Genomic DNA, 16,149 nt, shown 5'->3' with positions numbered 1-16,149 from the left:
ATATTGGAGAATTTTTTTTGAATCAGTATATGAACTATTTCTTCATTCTTCTTTTCTTTTAATGATTTCATAGCCCTCCATTATATGGATATATAATTTCATTGTTTGAATATATACTTGTTTTCAGTCAGTCTCCATCGATGACCATTTAGATTATTTTTGGTCTTTCACTATTACAAATAATGCTATCATGATGAATAATCTTGTAAGCATGACACTTAACATGTGTGCAAGGACATCTGTAGAATAAATTACTAACAAAGCAGTTGCAGAGACACAGATGAATTTTGCCAGATTGCTCTTTGTAGAGATTCTGTCAATTTATGCTTCCATCATGACTTATGAAAGGGCTTCTTTCTCCACATCTTTACCCACATAATGTGTTATTGAAACTTTGGTCTTTATCAATCTGATAGGTTAAAAAATAGTAGCTCAAGCATAATTTAAATTTTCATTTCTTTTAAGTGAGGTTGAGTATCTTTTCGTATGTTTAAGAATTTTTGATTTTCTTTTTTTTATACAGTAGCATTTTAACCACAGGTTGCCTGTGTTGGAGTCCTTGGAAAACTACGCAGTGGAATATTCATAGCGAGGCAGAATGACCCAGTATTCCTAGGGAAGAAACACTCTGGAGAGATAGTCTGTAATTTCATGAAGTTTTCCTAGCCTGTCTCAAGTCTCTGGGTAGTTGCCCTGGTTTGTGTAAACTGGATAAGTGCTGAGACACAGCGCTCTCATGTTGTAACTGATGTTTTTTTATGGTCAAGAAAGCACCGATGATGATAAAATCGTCCAGTACCATTGGGAAGAACTTAAGGGACCTCTGAGAGAAGAAAAGATTTCTGAAGACACGGCCATATTAAAACTAAGTAAGCTCGTCCCTGGGAACTACACTTTCAGGTAAATTAAGATCCTTCAGGGTCACCATAGGCCATTTTTTCTTCCTGTGGGTTTGACATTCTTATGGGAGTAAGTCTGACAGATATCAAGTTCATGGTAGAGTTGATCAGTAATATAGTCTTTGGTTCCATTGGTTCTCTGAGCTCTATGATCTTTAATAACGACATTAATGACTTTTTAAGGCAAATGTCCTTGTATAATATATCAGGATTCACCAGTTAATCCTTCTCAAAGCCTTATCTGGCAGATCTCCAAAATTATTATTATTATTTTTTTTTTAGGATTTCTGTCATTAAGTGAAAGGGCCCATCTTCCTTTGCCTTTTTTTAGGAAAAATCCGAAGGAGCCTATGATCATTTGTCTCATCCCTTTGGGAAATGCTTCTTCAAGTGATGTCTCAAAATTCTTATTTTTGACTAGTGTTTTATTTCATTATGAGTTGTAGGATCTTTATTAGGGCTTTTTGGAGAATTTTATTTAAAGATAGTCCTTTTGGAAACTATTGTAGACATTCTAGAATGTGATTAATAAGAGTATGAGGCTGACTCTAGAGTAATCCTTATTTTGCATAATTCCTTATATGCTACAAAACACTTGTATCATACAAACACCATATGTACATGATACTGTCCTCATTTTACATCTGAGAATAATGAGGCTCAGTGTATTTACTCATTCCTCTGACATCACACAGTACCGAAATGCAGATTTCCTAACCCCCATGTCATTTTACTCTATTCCTTGATTTGACCCATCTGTATTTTGTTAATGCTTCTTTGAATGCCCTTCTCAGTCTGCTGGAGTTCTGCCTAACCTTAAGAATCTATAGAGTTTCCTATGAAGCTCTCCGAGTTCCCTCCAGGGAGACAGAAACGTGGCTCTCCCCTTTTCCTGCTGCACTGTGTGGCGCGTACGATGGTAGGACAGCTTATTCATGGGTGTCCGCCCTCCCCCACTAGATCTGAGATGAATCAAATTTTAGACAGTACCAGAAACACAGTGATAAATGCCCTAGCATAGCACCAGCCCTACAAATAAGTACTCAGGTTCTGACTTAGCAGAACTCTTATCGCCTCAAGACCTCAGGTGAATGAAATGTAGCTGCCATTCAAGAGGTTGGAGCCTTCTCATTGGCTTAAAATCGAAATGTGATTTGGTTTTACCTTAGATTTCTAATATAGGAATTTAGTGTTTATGGAATTTAGCCTGGGCTAGGTTGACCTTTTTAAACATAGTAACAATAATAACTACTGTTTCTTATTTACTTTGTGTTTATTGCTGTTCTGAGCTCTTTGTATGCAGTAGCCCATTTAATCCTTATAACAGGTATTATAATTACTCTTATTTTATAGGTTAGGAAGTTTAGGCACTGAGAGGTTAAGTAACTTGCCCAAGGTCACACAAGCAGTCTCAGCTTTTCACCATGTTAGCCTGCAGCGTGTTGGATGCATGGAGTATTGGGAGCAATTCTTTTTTTCTAAGTCTCGATCCATGAAATGATGGGGTTAGATTTGATTAGCATTAAGGTCTGGTCTCATTCCACTCACCTGTTCCTCTCCCCTGCTTTTACATGGCAGTAGCCCCTTCCCCCAGCCCTGTGGTCAGCTGCTGTTTGGTTCCAGGATTCTTGCTTGCGAGCCATTGACGGAGGTGAAAGTGAGAGTAATGGGCAGCTGCCATTTTGCCATCTGTCTATAACTTGCTTTTGTTCTGAAATAGGAGACAAAAGGGGTATGTTTAAAAAACAAACAAACAAACAAACTTAAAACACCAGGGAAACTGAAAAAAAGAGGAAAACTTCTGTGGACTTTTCTTCTTCAGATGTGTGTTGATTTGCACATGTCTGTGCGTCCAATGTTTTTGTGCTCTTTTTCTAAAGGCTGGAATAACAAAAGTCCCCTTGAGGCCATAGGAAAAAGGTGAGCCTGTGGGATAAAACCCCACAGATGTCTGGCTGTCTGTGGCTGGTGGTGAGATTTAAACAAACAACATGTCTTTTCTATGCTTTTCCTCTTTCTGTCAGCAAAATGGAAGAAGCCCAAACTTCCTTGCTTGCTTATGCTCACATTTTGAGGTGGCAAGAGAAGCTTTAGGCTGTTCAGCTGGAAGGCATCATTTAGGTAAAAGTCTGCTCTTATAAATGAACATTTTTTTTCTCTTGCAAATCTGATTTCACACTGGCACAAACTGTGGGACTGTTGCGTAGGAGAATTCATTTCCATCTCAGGCTCCTGTCTTAGCAGAGCCAGCCCTTCTAGTCCATCCCAGAGGCTGTCTGCCCAAGATGTCCATTCTTGCAATACTTTCACAGCCGGATCAGGGTGACGGGAGGAGAGCCTGCTGCAGTCAGAACTTGCTCTATTTAGTGTGGTGTCTTTGAACTCCACAGGAATAGGGGCCAGGGACTGTCTCTTCCTAAGACTTTGCTTCTGGGCTTTGGAGTCAGAGAGCTGGGTTGGCTTGCATCTTGGCTCATGATGGGGTCCTGGGCAGGTCGCTTGGCCTCTCTCAGGCTCCTATAGAGTAAGATTGATGATTGCTGTGAGGGCCAGAGCAGATGATGTTTGTTCAGGGCCCTCACACAGACATGTGCAGGCAACGGAGCAAAATGGTACTGGATACACGTCATCTGAATTCAGATGCCAACTCCACTACTTTGAAGTTTGGGCAAGTTACTTTACCTCTCTCTGCCTTAGTCTCCTCATCTCTGTAAGAAGTAACATGAGGATAGGACTTTATAGAGCTGTTGAGAGGATTTAATGAGTTCTGAAGCACTTGGAATAGTGCTTGGCACAAGTAAACCCTCAGTCAGTGTTAGCTTCTACTATTTCGCTGCCTTTCCTAGAGGAACAGTAAGAATTGGTTACCATTTGGTAACCCTGCCGCCTTAGTATTTCTGAGCCTTGATTTTTTTGCTCCTCTCATGTTTATTCCTTTTTCCTGAAGCCCATCCCTGATTGCACCCCTCTCTCTGCTCTGATAGCTTGACCGTAGTAGACTCTGATGGAGCTACCAACTCCACCACTGCAAGCCTGACAGTGAACAAAGCTGTGGATTACCCGCCTGTGGCCAACGCAGGCCCCAACCAAGTGATCACCCTTCCCCAAAACTCCATCACCCTCTTTGGGAACCAGAGCACTGATGATCATGGCATCACCAGCTATGAGTGGTCACTCAGCCCCAGCAGCAAAGGGAAGGTAGTGGAGATGCAGGTAGGAGGGAGTAGTTTCTGTCTTTTCTAAGGCCCAGGGGGATTAGCGCGGCTGGACCGGATCACCCATCCAAGGCTTCTTTTTGCTCCATTTTAATGATCAAAGTCAGATTTATACATAGAACATTTGAATTAAAAAAAAAAAATCCAGAAAGTTTAGGGGCCTTTAATTAACACACTAGCAGAAACCTTTACCTTACGTGTTTAATGTCAGAGGAAAAGACTAGATGAGAAGTGGTAGCTGTTCTAGGATAATTCCAGAGTCACACTATTTAGAAGCTACAAGGGTGCAGATCTTACAAAGTGGAGTAGATCGCCTAACTAGATGATCAGCTTCTCCATGGAGATATTTCACAAGAGACTAGATCCGTCACCAGGCAGGTAACATAAGTAAATAAAGAAACCCGGTTGGGGGCTGTGGTGAACCAGAGAACTTACGCCCTGACTAGAAGGGTCGGCTGCTCCTCAGGCCCAGCTGGTTGTTGCCATATGGACGTATGGTCCCAAGGTTGCTAGATCATACAGCTTTTCAAGAGAAGACAGAAATCTAGATCTTTATGTGAAAGTTTTCAGTTGTTAAGACACCATAGACCAAACAAAACGTCTGCAAGCTGAACTTGGCCCAGAAGCTGCCAGGTTTTGCCCACTGTTGCAGAGTAACTTCCTGCATTGGGAGTTTGTCCTAAGTTATTTTTAATGTTCCTTCTGACACTCAAGAGTCTATGTTTTTAGACTTGAGGCATGACTTAAAGCTCACATTCACCTGGCTTTTGTTTAAGTATCGTGTTGGGTTTCTCTGCTGTTGCAAAATCCATACCAACCTGTAAGAGGACAGCACGGTGTTACGTAGCAATCTGAGCTGCCGCCATGTTTTGGCGGGACAGCTTTATTAGGGTGCCTTTTGTAGAAGGAACGCTTTTTTAAAAAAAATTGTGTTGTTTTATTGTATGTCCATGGCCTTCTTTCTGGCTTGGGTCGCGGAGACTGACCTTGGTCATCTTTGTGCCTTTTGCTGTCCCCCCCACCGCCGTCCCCCCCGTGAGAGCTCTGGTTTTATTTGTGACTGCCTCAGTGTCAGGGAAGTTCCCTTTAAGAAGGAAACTTTTAACAAGATGTCCCATAATGTCTGGTTCAGCATTCACTAATTTTGCTGAACAGCCTAGTACCAACTCTTTAGAAAACTGGGCAAATCACTTAAACCCGAGCAGGACTTAATGTGTGAGGTTGTGATTCTGGGAGGTTTTCTCACTGTCTGTATTTATATATCCAGGGTGTTAGAACACCTACCTTGCAGCTCTCTGCCATGCAAGAAGGAGACTACACTTACCAGCTCACAGTGACTGACACAATAGGACAGCAGGCCACCGCTCAAGTGACTGTTATTGTGCAGCCTGGTAAGTTCCCACCTTGAGGTGCAGGCTCTTCTTTTGGCTGGCCCCTTTAACTCTGAGGAAGAAGAGGGTTTGGGTTCTGAGCTATATGAGGGTATAAGTGGAAGGCACCAATCCCCTGGCAACCTCTGTTGTCCTGGCAACTTCAGTTGTCCACTCCCCTACTGCTTTCTAGGCAGAGAGAGTACTTCACAGCCTCAGCCTGTGCCCTTGCCCTTGGCTAGTTATTGTGCCTTCGAGGGGACCTAGCAGATAGAGTCTCTGCCATCTCATATTTTACTGCATCCTTAAAGGGCCAGCTTCAGGCCCAGTTCCTCAGGAAAGCCCTATCTTATCACTCAGATCCTTTCATTTGAACTCCTTTAGCATTATATTTCAAATTTAAGATAGCATAACTTCATTAAGTTCTTCCATATTCTTTCAGAATTTTTTTTTTTTTATTTCAGTCTTATATTCTTCACTGCGAGTTCCCTGACTGTACCTCAGTACATGTATCTCCCATAGTATCTGACAGTTCTGTGGGCGGGGAGGCAGAGTCCTTATGGCTTTCAGAGTATATGTCCCAACAGGATCATCTCCTTTCCCAGCCGAACTGCCTGCTTTTGACCTCCAAGTATCTGTCTTCTAGAAAACAACAAGCCTCCACAGGCAGATGCAGGCCCCGATAAAGAGCTGACCCTTCCCGTGGACAGCACGACCCTGGATGGCAGCAGAAGCTCAGATGATCAGAAAATTATCTCATATCTCTGGGAAAAAACGCAGTGAGTATTGCCGCAAACGCTTATTTATGCACAGGCTCCAGACCTTTGAGGATCAGGGTTTTACTTGTTTTTAAGACTTTACTTGCCCTTATTGGCTTAATCAGGGTGGTGGGGGGGGGGGGCGGTGACTGAGAAAGAAAGATTTGCAATACCAAACTTCAACCCTAAGAAAATAATATAAAATAATTTTTGTAAGAAAGAATGCTTACCATCAGCTAGTCCCTGGGTAGTACTTTGTGGTCCTGGTGCTTTTACAGGTACAATTCATCTGCTGAAACGCATAGTTTGATTACACTTGTGAGGCAGGATGGAAGGGGTAATGGAGCAGAAAAATACTGTTGCTCAAAATTAACTGGGTAAGGCTGGCAGGGGGCATGGGGCAAAGCAGCCATTAAGGAGAATTGAAATTCATCTACGAAATGAAAGTATTACTCCATTATTGTTTCCTTGAAGATGCTGTTTACCAACTATGTTAGCCAGAGGCCAAAGGCAGTAGCCAAAATAATACTAAATAAACTGGAGTTATCTAATCAAACCATTACTAGTTTTCACAGTTTCTTTCAGCTCCTTTAAATCATAACAGCTGGAACTCAGATTATATGCAGGATCCCCAAATAAGTGAAAGAATTCCAAGGAAGGGTTAAAAGAGTTCAGAGTTAGAGTCAAATTTCTCTTATTTCCAAAGGTAGCAACCATAGAGACAGACTGGGTTTTTGGTTTTTGTTTTTGTTTTGCCTGGGGCATTAGAGATGGGTGGGAAAGGGCTATAGTTTGAAGAAACCACTTGACTAATCATTGGTGAGTTGGATTCTAGAAATTATTTTCCTCCGCTCTTGTTTCTGTCTTTTGGAGAACCTAATCTTCCTCAGCCCAGTGTGTTTTCATTAAAATTGTTGAAGATATGGCTGATAAACCTTTTAGTTGAGTTTTATCAGTGTTTACAGTGGAAATAGTGCTTAGCTAGCTTCTTGGAGGAGAATCTTTCAGGAGGGGCTACTAGGGTCAGAGATACAGGTTTAAACAGCAAAACAAAGCAAAACTGGGAAGTCTGCAGATTTCTCTCTTCACCCTGTAGTTCTAAGGAAAGCTCTGGAGCATTTTGATCTTTAAGCAGAGTGCTTTGTTATGTGCAGCATCGTGCCTGGATATTGGCACAGAGCTCACTTCTCTGCTGCAGGCTGCTGTGTGAGGCCCCAGGGGAGAAGGAAGGTTGCCGGGTGTCCTGAGTTCTCTGGGCTGCTGTCCAGGATCTGAAGGGAGCTTTGCTTAATAGAGCTACTAAGAAGACGTTGGTTTTGCCCTGAGAATTTCTCTGCAGCCTTGGCCCATTTCCTTTTCCTGACTTTTCAGCAGGAATAAGTTTGGCATGTGATTAAGAAATTCATTTTGCTTTTTTGTTGGCAAGAGCTGAACCAACTACTGAGCCAAAAATGCTTTTCAGAAACATCACTCTGAAATCATTCTTTTGATCAGACACCTGCTCAGAGCACTTTCTTCCTTTTACAAACCGGAATAGCAAAGAGTTTGAATGTTCTAGAAGCTCATATAAAGGATAAGGCTAGATATGTTTGAAAGCTGGTGAGTGGAATTTTTTGATCAGCAAGGAGCCTATATTTTGGGGCCAAAGGACACCCTGTCCAAATGGAGTATTTTTAAACTTGTCCTCTCAAGGTCTGGGAAACAATAGTTCCTGTCTTAGCTGAGGCAATAATTGTCTGCTCCTGCTGAGTCAGGGATGGGGGAGCAGCACACAGGTACCCCTCCACCTTCTGGTTTCTCTCTTTGTCCAGGGGACCCGATGGGGTGCAGCTCGAGAATGCAAACAGCAGTGTTGCCATTGTGACAGGGCTGCAAGTGGGGACCTACGTGTTCACCTTGACTGTCAAAGATGAGAGGAACCTGCAAAGCCAGAGCTCTGTGAATGTCATTGTCAAAGAAGGTACCTCCCTGCCGCGGGCTGGTGCAGCAGCCTCTGGTTCAGATGACCGAGGGGCCCATCACCTCGTTTGCCTGCAGAAATTACTTAGAGACAAGGGGTGGGGAAGAGGGTTGGGGATAAGGACAGCTGTTACTTGCTTTTCTGAAACAAACCGAGAGTGATTTTAAAGTGAATTTTAACTTCTGTGTTCTCCTTCCCACCCTCTCTCCCTTCCTTCTTTGTCTATTGAATAAGAATTAAGGGTCTTTATTTTGCCTCTTCTTCTCAGACTTGGGGTTTCTTTGACGCTCCCACTAGCTACAGTGACACCTGCTGTCGGACTTTAGAATGACTGTCCTGCACTGTAGCTTCCTTATGCTCGTCCTATGAGCCTCTGTGCTGAGGCCAACATGAGGCAAGAGTTAATTGGCCTTGCTCTGGTTCGCAGGCACGATGATCAGTGATGGCGTTGGGAGAGGGCTATAAGCTGATAGCCGGAAAAAGCCATCAGATATGCAGATGAACTCCAATGTAGTATCCTGAGCTCAGTAAACACTAGAGAGTATACACTTGAGCAAACAAAGCTGCTGGTGGAGCCCAAGTTAAGAGAGGTCTTGCTTTCCTTGTTCTCTATTAAAGTGCTAAGGAACAAATCAAAAAAAGATGTTCAGAGATTAACATTTTAAGCCATATTTTAAACAGAATTTGTGGTATTAGCTGGATGAAACTAAGCTTTGAGGCTTTAATCCACTGTGAGCCTTTGTTTCCAATTATCATATACCTCCAAGGCAGAGAAGTAGATTCCTTTCAGGGAGGCTGGTCTGAGAATACAGGAGGAAACTACACTTGTCCTCTCTGCTGGACAGTGTCAGGAGAACATTTCTCTGGGTGGGACTGGAACCTCAGGACCTGAAGCAATGGTGGCTTTAAATCTGTCAGTCGCTGGCATGGACAGACACTTGAAACAGTTCTCCATGTAAGATGCTTTTGATGTTTAATTTCCCCATCAGCATCATGAAGAAACAGTTCTTCTTCCCCAGCATGTTATATTCTTTCAATGATTTCTTTTTGGTTAGAAATAAACAAACCGCCTATAGCCAAGATAACTGGGAATGTGGTGATAACCTTGCCCACGGACACAGCAGAATTGGATGGCTCCAAGTCCTCAGATGACAAGGGAATAGTCAGCTACCTCTGGACTCGAGATGAGGGGAGCCCGGCAGCAGGGGTAAGTGTGCCAGGTGTTGAAGAGCAACACAAGGTCAAGGAGGTGAGATGGGGAGAGGAGGCCAAGCCAAACATTCTAATATGTTTTACCCAAGTGGTTTCTCATATCAAACCTGGACTGCTCTCTGAAATCCAGGGAGGTTAAATGACTTGCCTAGGGTCACTCTGCAAGCTAGTATGGCACAGAATGTCTTTCTCTTTCATGATCCTAGCAACTGTGGGCTGCAGAGTTATTATAAAGCAGGAACTTCCCAGAGGGGCTTAGTTATGACAAAAGCAGCAACTAAATCCACAAAGAAGTGTGGTTTTGTTCTGCAGCATAACCGTGTTGTTCAACCCCACAGGAGGTGTTAAATCACTCTGACCATCGCTCTATCCTCTTTCTTTCCAACCTGGTCGAGGGAACCTACACATTCCACCTGAAAGTGACTGATGTGAAGGGTGAGAGTGACACAGACCAGACCACGGTGGAGGTGAAACCTGGTGAGTTCATTTGGTGACGAGACTGAGTGGGATTGCTGGATCAGCCAGGCAGGGCCTCGACCCTGAGACCCTTTCCCCCTGGCATGGACAGAGCCAGATGGCATATCTAGCTTTTTAAAAAAAATCTAGAAACCCCAAGCTGAAATATCCTTAGAGACCATTTTGTTCCAACGTTACCTCTCCTACCCATGCAGGAATATGGACCTCCCCTTAACTCATCTCAGGTGGTGAGACAGAAACTCAGAGAGGGCAGGGCTTGCTCAGCGTCACACGGCAGTTGTGTCAGAGCCAGGCCTTTGTGCCGTAGCCCAGCACTTTCTCCTCTTCATGTGGCTGATGAGACAAGGCTCAGGGTGCTTTGGGAATCTGAGCACAGGAATAACTTGAGTCATGATGTCTCATCAGCACCCAGATGCAGAAAACAATTTATTTTTATAAGTTGAGCCTCAGGCTTTATCTGACAACCCAGGGAAGGTAAAGTAATTGGTGTCCTTTACATTTTTCAGATTTGCAGAAATAAAATTTCCTTCTTAAATAAGAACCATGTTTTTCTTTTGCTTTGAGGCTCATTTGGTATTAGGAAAGAAGTGAGTGTGGGGTGGGGTAGAGCCTTATAAATCCTTAAGCATCTGATGAGGAGGTATTAACTTTAAACTTACTCTTTATTATCTAGGCCAAGATCTTATATGGGTGTTTTAGACGGGAAGGGATCTTGGCAGGTCTTCCAGTCCTTGTCCCATCTCTCTGAAGGACAACAGCCAAGACACTATAAAGTTTCTTCTGTGTTTAAAATCAGATCACAGATAGTCTACTAATTATGTAAATTACACATCAGAACAGGCAAATGGTGCATTCAAATATGTGAATAAGAAGGTCTTCTGAATAATCACTTTGAACTTCCAAGTATAGAACAGTCTTTAGGACATAATCACAATGGCCTCCCCATTCTGGAGTTGTGAAAACATGGTGCAGCTGTGATGTGACTCTGAGGACATTCTTGTCTGCTGGCTGCCTGGATATCCTTTGTGTTTACTGTTTTCCAACCTGTAGGGCAGATGCAGTCCCATCACTGGTGAGCTTGTTGAGATGGACATTTTCCTTCCCATTGTGTAGACGAAGTACAGCAAGTCACTGAAAATCAGATGTGGATCAAGAGAGATTGTTAGGTAGCCCCACTTGGCCTGGAGAGTTCAGCAAAGCCAACTGGGGAGAGGCTTTTAAAACAAACCTTCACTCCCTTCATTAAACCCCACTGCCTCCCTGCTTTGGCCTAGTCCCCAGCACACACGTGGTCATTCTCAGGTCGATATGGGGACCAGGAGTCCTTTCAAAGCTCTCCAAGCCAGCCCCAGATGTGTTACTTAGAATTCATCATTGTCCCTCTCCATTTGAAGGAGGTCTGTTGCATTTCTGAATGCTCTCACTGCTTTCTCTCCTGTGCCAAAGCAAATGCACAGTGGCAGGTCTATTTTAACTCTCCTATTCCAAAGCCGTGACTGATCCACATGCCTTCCAGATCCCAGGAAAAACAACCTGGTGGAGATCATCTTGGATGTCAACGTCAGCCAGCTAACTGAGAGGCTGAAGGGGATGTTCATCCGCCAGATTGGGGTCCTCCTGGGGGTGCTGGATTCCGACATCATTGTGCAAAAGATTCAGCCGTACACGGAGCAGAGGTAGCTGGGCAATGCACGGGGGGAGAAAAAGAAAGACCAGGGGCCCCTTGGGCTTCATGATTGAGCTAACTAGTGTGGGTAGGTAGGGAAGGGTGGACTCTCTAACCAGGAACCACTCATGGCGTCCATTTCTTTAATAAACTTTTCTAGTACTGGTCACATGTTCTGTACTAGACACTGTAGCAGGGCGCCGGGGTACAAGATCAGAAGGGGTCCGTTATGCTTGAAGGCAATAGTCTAGTATGCAAAACAATCAAGTCAACATATAACATCAGTACAGGGCAGATCTGATAGACCGTGTGGTTGCATGGAGGCGCAGAGCAAGGGCAATTAGTTCTTTCAGGAAAGTCAGGGTAGAGGGTAGTCCAAAGATTTTCCAGAAGTAAAGCTTGCATTGGTCAAGCACAGGGCACAGGAGGACTAGGAGGAAATTCAGAATTGGGGAGCAGCATGAGCAATGACCCTGAGGTGTGTAAACACAGAGTTTCCTCTGGAAGAAGTATTGCGGTTCAGGGCGCTCACTGGGCCCCAAAGCACAGTGGAAGGTAAGACTGGATGTGTAGACTGAGAATGGTCATATCTGAGTGAAGGACTTTAGTCTTAATAATAGTCTAGGCAGGAGGACTCAAGTCAGTTTGTTTTATGTGCATCAAGTTTCCGGTTTGTTTTTAAAACAAGGAAATTAGATTTTTTTTTTTTTTTTTTTTTTTTAAGGGAGATCAGCAGTGTGGAGGTTAGATGACTCATAGGGAGAGACTGAAGGCTGGGAGACCAATCAGGCAGCTTTTAGACTAGTCTAGTAAAAAAGTAATAAAACCTGAATTAAGGTAGTGGTGATGGAAACAGCAGAAGAGAAAAAGAAATTAAAAAGAAATTCAGAAGTAAATCAATAGGACTTGGTGACCCTTTGAGAATAAAGGTGAATGAGGCATCAAATCCGAGGCTTTCGGTTTGGATGCCTGAAGAGATGGTGGATGCCATTAACTGAGGTCAGGGGTACAAAGGAGCCAGTTGTGAAGAAAAGATGAGTTTAGTTTTGGCTATTAAATTTGGGGTGTCTTATGGGGTACATGGGGAGATGTTTCATCAGATAGTAGCAAGTATAGGCTGGGACTTGGGGTGGAGGAAAAGCCAGAGACAGGGAGTTACTGCAAACGAGCAGGAGTCAAAGCCATGAGGACAGGTGAGTCAAACTGGGGAATGTCAGGAGGGCTGAGGACAGAGCCCTGGAGAACCCCCATATTTGAGGAGGAGGCAAAGAGAGAAGAGCCAGCAAAGGAAACTAAGAAACAGCAGTCAGAGAGGTGGGAGGAAGACCAGGTGGGACTGGTCTGTGGAAGTTAAGGAAAGAGCTGGCAGTTGGTGGTGGGGGGCGCTGCCAAAGGATTCAGATGCTAACAGGCGGGTGTGGTGAGGATGCAAAACAGGCTTTTGAGTTTGTGATTAGAAGATGGGCAGAATTATATCAGAATTATAGGGAGAGTCTTTTACTTAGATGTTGGGGGCAGAGGGCAAATTCATTTCATGGTCTGAGAATAATGTGGGAGATGAGATCACAAGAACACCTTTTAAAGATAGGAAATACTTGAGCACTTTTATAGACTGAGGGGCAGGTGCAGAGGAAAAGTAGACGGTGGAGTTTGAGGGGGTGGGTTATAAATGGAGGTAGGTCTGGGGAACTGGTCGTGGGCAGAGTGGAAGCACCACTTTGGAGATGGGAGGAAAGGAGGGAAGATGTGCTACTGCGAGTGAATTTCGGGGTAGAGAGGATGAAATCTGAGAGGCTGGTACCAACAATCCTGTGTTTTGTCTCTGAAACTGGAGGCAAGGCCATCTGCTTTGAGGAGGTGAGAATGAGGTGGTAAAGGTTGGGGAGCAGCTCCTGGAAAGGGTGCTGGCTTTGAGCTAGCTATATTGGGGTCTCAGCCAAGGTTAGAGACAGGAGGTGAGAGCAGTAGTTCTCAACTGTAGCTACATGATAGAATCACCTGGAACTTTGACCTCACCCCAGAGGTTACGATTCACTTGGTCTGGAGTGAGGTCTGGACACCTAAAAACCAAAAGCTCCCCGGGTGAATCTGATATGCAGTCAGGGTTCACTGGGTCAGAGACTGCATCACATGGCCGTAGGACTTTTTAAGCTCTGCTCAGCAGCCTGGGAGTAGGCTGCTTGGATCAATCCAAGCTGGTGGGAACTGGCTGGGTCTGGGTAGAAGCAGCAGAAAGACGAGCCAGAGCCCTGTGGAAGGCTATGCTCGGAGACTCGTATCACTGCATCGGTGTGAGGGAGAGCGCAGCACCGTGATGGCTAGGTTTCTGGCTTGGACTGGGTAGGCTTAGTTGAGGAATTCAGGAGCAGGATGTGATTGGAGAAAGGTAGTGAGTGTATTACGGTGGAAGGAGCGTGGGCCTTCCACCAGACAGGTTACTTCGCCTCTCTGAACCTGTTCTGTCACTTGTGAAAATGAATGCTAGTGCCCATTTTACAGGACCATTATTGAAGATCCAATAAGATGATGTTTGTAAAGTTCCTAGCACAGTGAGTGCTTAATTAAGGGTTATTATAAATTTATTTTGAGATGTTAGATTTGAGGTGCCTGTGGAAGATCTGGGACAGCAAGCATCTGTAGACAGATTTGGTCACTTGAGACAGGCATGGGGAGAGGAGATAAAGATTTGAGGGTTATTGGCATATAGAGGGAACTTTGAAACGATAAGCATAGATTAGGTAACCATGAGAAAATGATGAGAAATGGACCACAGATCTTTTAAAAGTGTCTTTCTTGATTCTAGAATTTGTGATATCCGTTGTTAGCCTCCCTGTGCAGCAAGCTTTTAGAAAGTCTTTGACAGCAGCGCTTCTCCGATTTCTACGTCATGCCACATATAGACTTATACTGTAAGCAACTGTTGCGGGGGCTCTGGGACACCCAGGTCTCACCCAGCCACCTAGTGTGCTGAGAGCACACCTGGAAAACCAGCATGACCCACTCAGTGGGGAGAGGTTCAGTCTGTGAGACTAACATGAAGTCGAGAAGCCGGCTACCAAAACTGGAGGCCAGGCCACAGGGAACAGGTTTTGTGCCACCCAGATGTGACTTCTGCCTCCTCTAGAAACTGACAGAAAGCAGACAGATTCTGGGCATGGAATAACATGGTCTTGCACCAACCACAGAACTGTGAAGAGTCTTTCTTGCTGCTGTCACTTTAAGGATCATTCTGGCTATGTAACCCAGGCACAAACCCAGCAGCACCACAGTCTTAGCTGTTAAAAGGGTGACAGCTGGGGTGTAGCCATAACCAAATCCCCATTTTCTTGACCTCCAGTTACCTGTTTGGAGTGGGTCCTCTTGTTAGCAGGGGCTGCTTTGGGCATTTCTAAAAGCATAGGCTTTTAGGTGAGGTCAGACATATCAGTGTTAGGATCTGGCTCTGCCATAATTAACTGTGTGACCTTGGGCAAGTTACTTACCCCTCTGAGCCTCAGTGTTGTCCTCTAAATGGAGTTGACACCGATAACACCTTTCTCACTGGCTTGCTGTGAGAGAATGCATGTCATACTTAGCATAGTGTCTGGCACAAGCAGAAGGTACTTAGCAAATGGTAGCCTCTGCTGCTGCTGTTGGTAACTTCAGCACATTCATACTGTTGCATGTCTCTGCAGCACCAAGATGGTATTTTTTGTTCAAGACGAGCCTCCCCACCAGATCTTCAAAGGCCATGAGATGGCAGCGATGCTCAAGAGTGAGCTGAGGAAGCAAAAGGCAGACTTTCTGATATTCAGAGCCCTGGAAATCAATACCGTCAGTGAGTAATTCTGGGAAGCTGGGAACAGGAACCCAGTGCCCACCCTGATCTGTCAGTCCCCACTGTTCTTGGACTCCACCCCAGCTCTTCAGGAACAGTGGAGTAATCTCTTTCCTTCACTGCCTTAATCATGAAAAAGTCCCGATTCATAGAGGCTCTTGACCTGGGGTCCATAGGCCCCTGAAATAGTGTTCAGAGGGGCTGTGAGTTTGGGGAAAAAATTACATCCATATTTTCATTAACTTCTAACTGAAATTCATTATTTCTCTTAATTATGAAAGTAAGCAATAAACTACAGTGTCATTAAGAGAACTTGTGACTTTGAGGCAATAGAAATCACAGATCTTTTCGTATTACACATGATGAAATATCATTTTTACTTAACAGTAGTTCAGAATTATCAGTTGTTAGACCCACTCTAGATCTTGTTAATGTTTTAATAAAGGCACACATTATTTTAAAGTCATATTCTCAGATATCTAAAAATCATGTTCAATGTAATTGCTTTCCTTTGTAATATTCTATATTTTATTTTGGCAATTAAATTATTCAAAGAAGGGGATCTGTGAGACATGAAAGATTAAGATCTGCTGATAGAGAAAAAACATGTAAAAACAGTCTGGAACCATCTTTCAGCGGCCTAACTGCTCCAGTTTTATTTGACTGTGATGATAATTACAGTCAGCATGCCCAAACTGTAGCTCTTGGGCTGGGTCTTCAAGAAACTTCACCACAGGCCACTGAACAGGGGTGTCTTCACACCTTCATGGGCACC

The 16,149-nt window shown here is 44.0% G+C and overlaps 1 protein-coding gene across 5 annotated transcripts in view; it reads left to right on the top strand.

The window, feature by feature from the left end:
* The window catches only part of KIAA0319L (KIAA0319 like), an 85,682-nt gene that overhangs the window by 60,452 nt on the left and 9,081 nt on the right, over window positions 1-16,149 (top strand). For all 5 annotated transcript variants that reach the window (XM_016147269.2, XM_016147270.2, XM_016147268.2 and 2 more), the window contains exons 9-17: window positions 768-900; window positions 3,884-4,112; window positions 5,382-5,505; window positions 6,131-6,263; window positions 8,054-8,202; window positions 9,258-9,409; window positions 9,753-9,891; window positions 11,408-11,567; window positions 15,232-15,374. In XM_016147269.2, the coding sequence (XP_016002755.2) occupies window positions 768-900; window positions 3,884-4,112; window positions 5,382-5,505; window positions 6,131-6,263; window positions 8,054-8,202; window positions 9,258-9,409; window positions 9,753-9,891; window positions 11,408-11,567; window positions 15,232-15,374 (1,362 nt within the window). The remainder of the gene's footprint in view (window positions 1-767; window positions 901-3,883; window positions 4,113-5,381; window positions 5,506-6,130; window positions 6,264-8,053; window positions 8,203-9,257; window positions 9,410-9,752; window positions 9,892-11,407; window positions 11,568-15,231; window positions 15,375-16,149) is intronic.

This window comes from Rousettus aegyptiacus, unplaced genomic scaffold (genome assembly GCF_014176215.1).
Source record: "Rousettus aegyptiacus isolate mRouAeg1 unplaced genomic scaffold, mRouAeg1.p scaffold_m13_p_1, whole genome shotgun sequence".
Lineage (NCBI taxonomy): Eukaryota > Metazoa > Chordata > Mammalia > Chiroptera > Pteropodidae > Rousettus > Rousettus aegyptiacus.
Note: the sequence above shows the minus strand (reverse complement) of the source record. Positions and strands in the feature narration are given on the sequence as shown.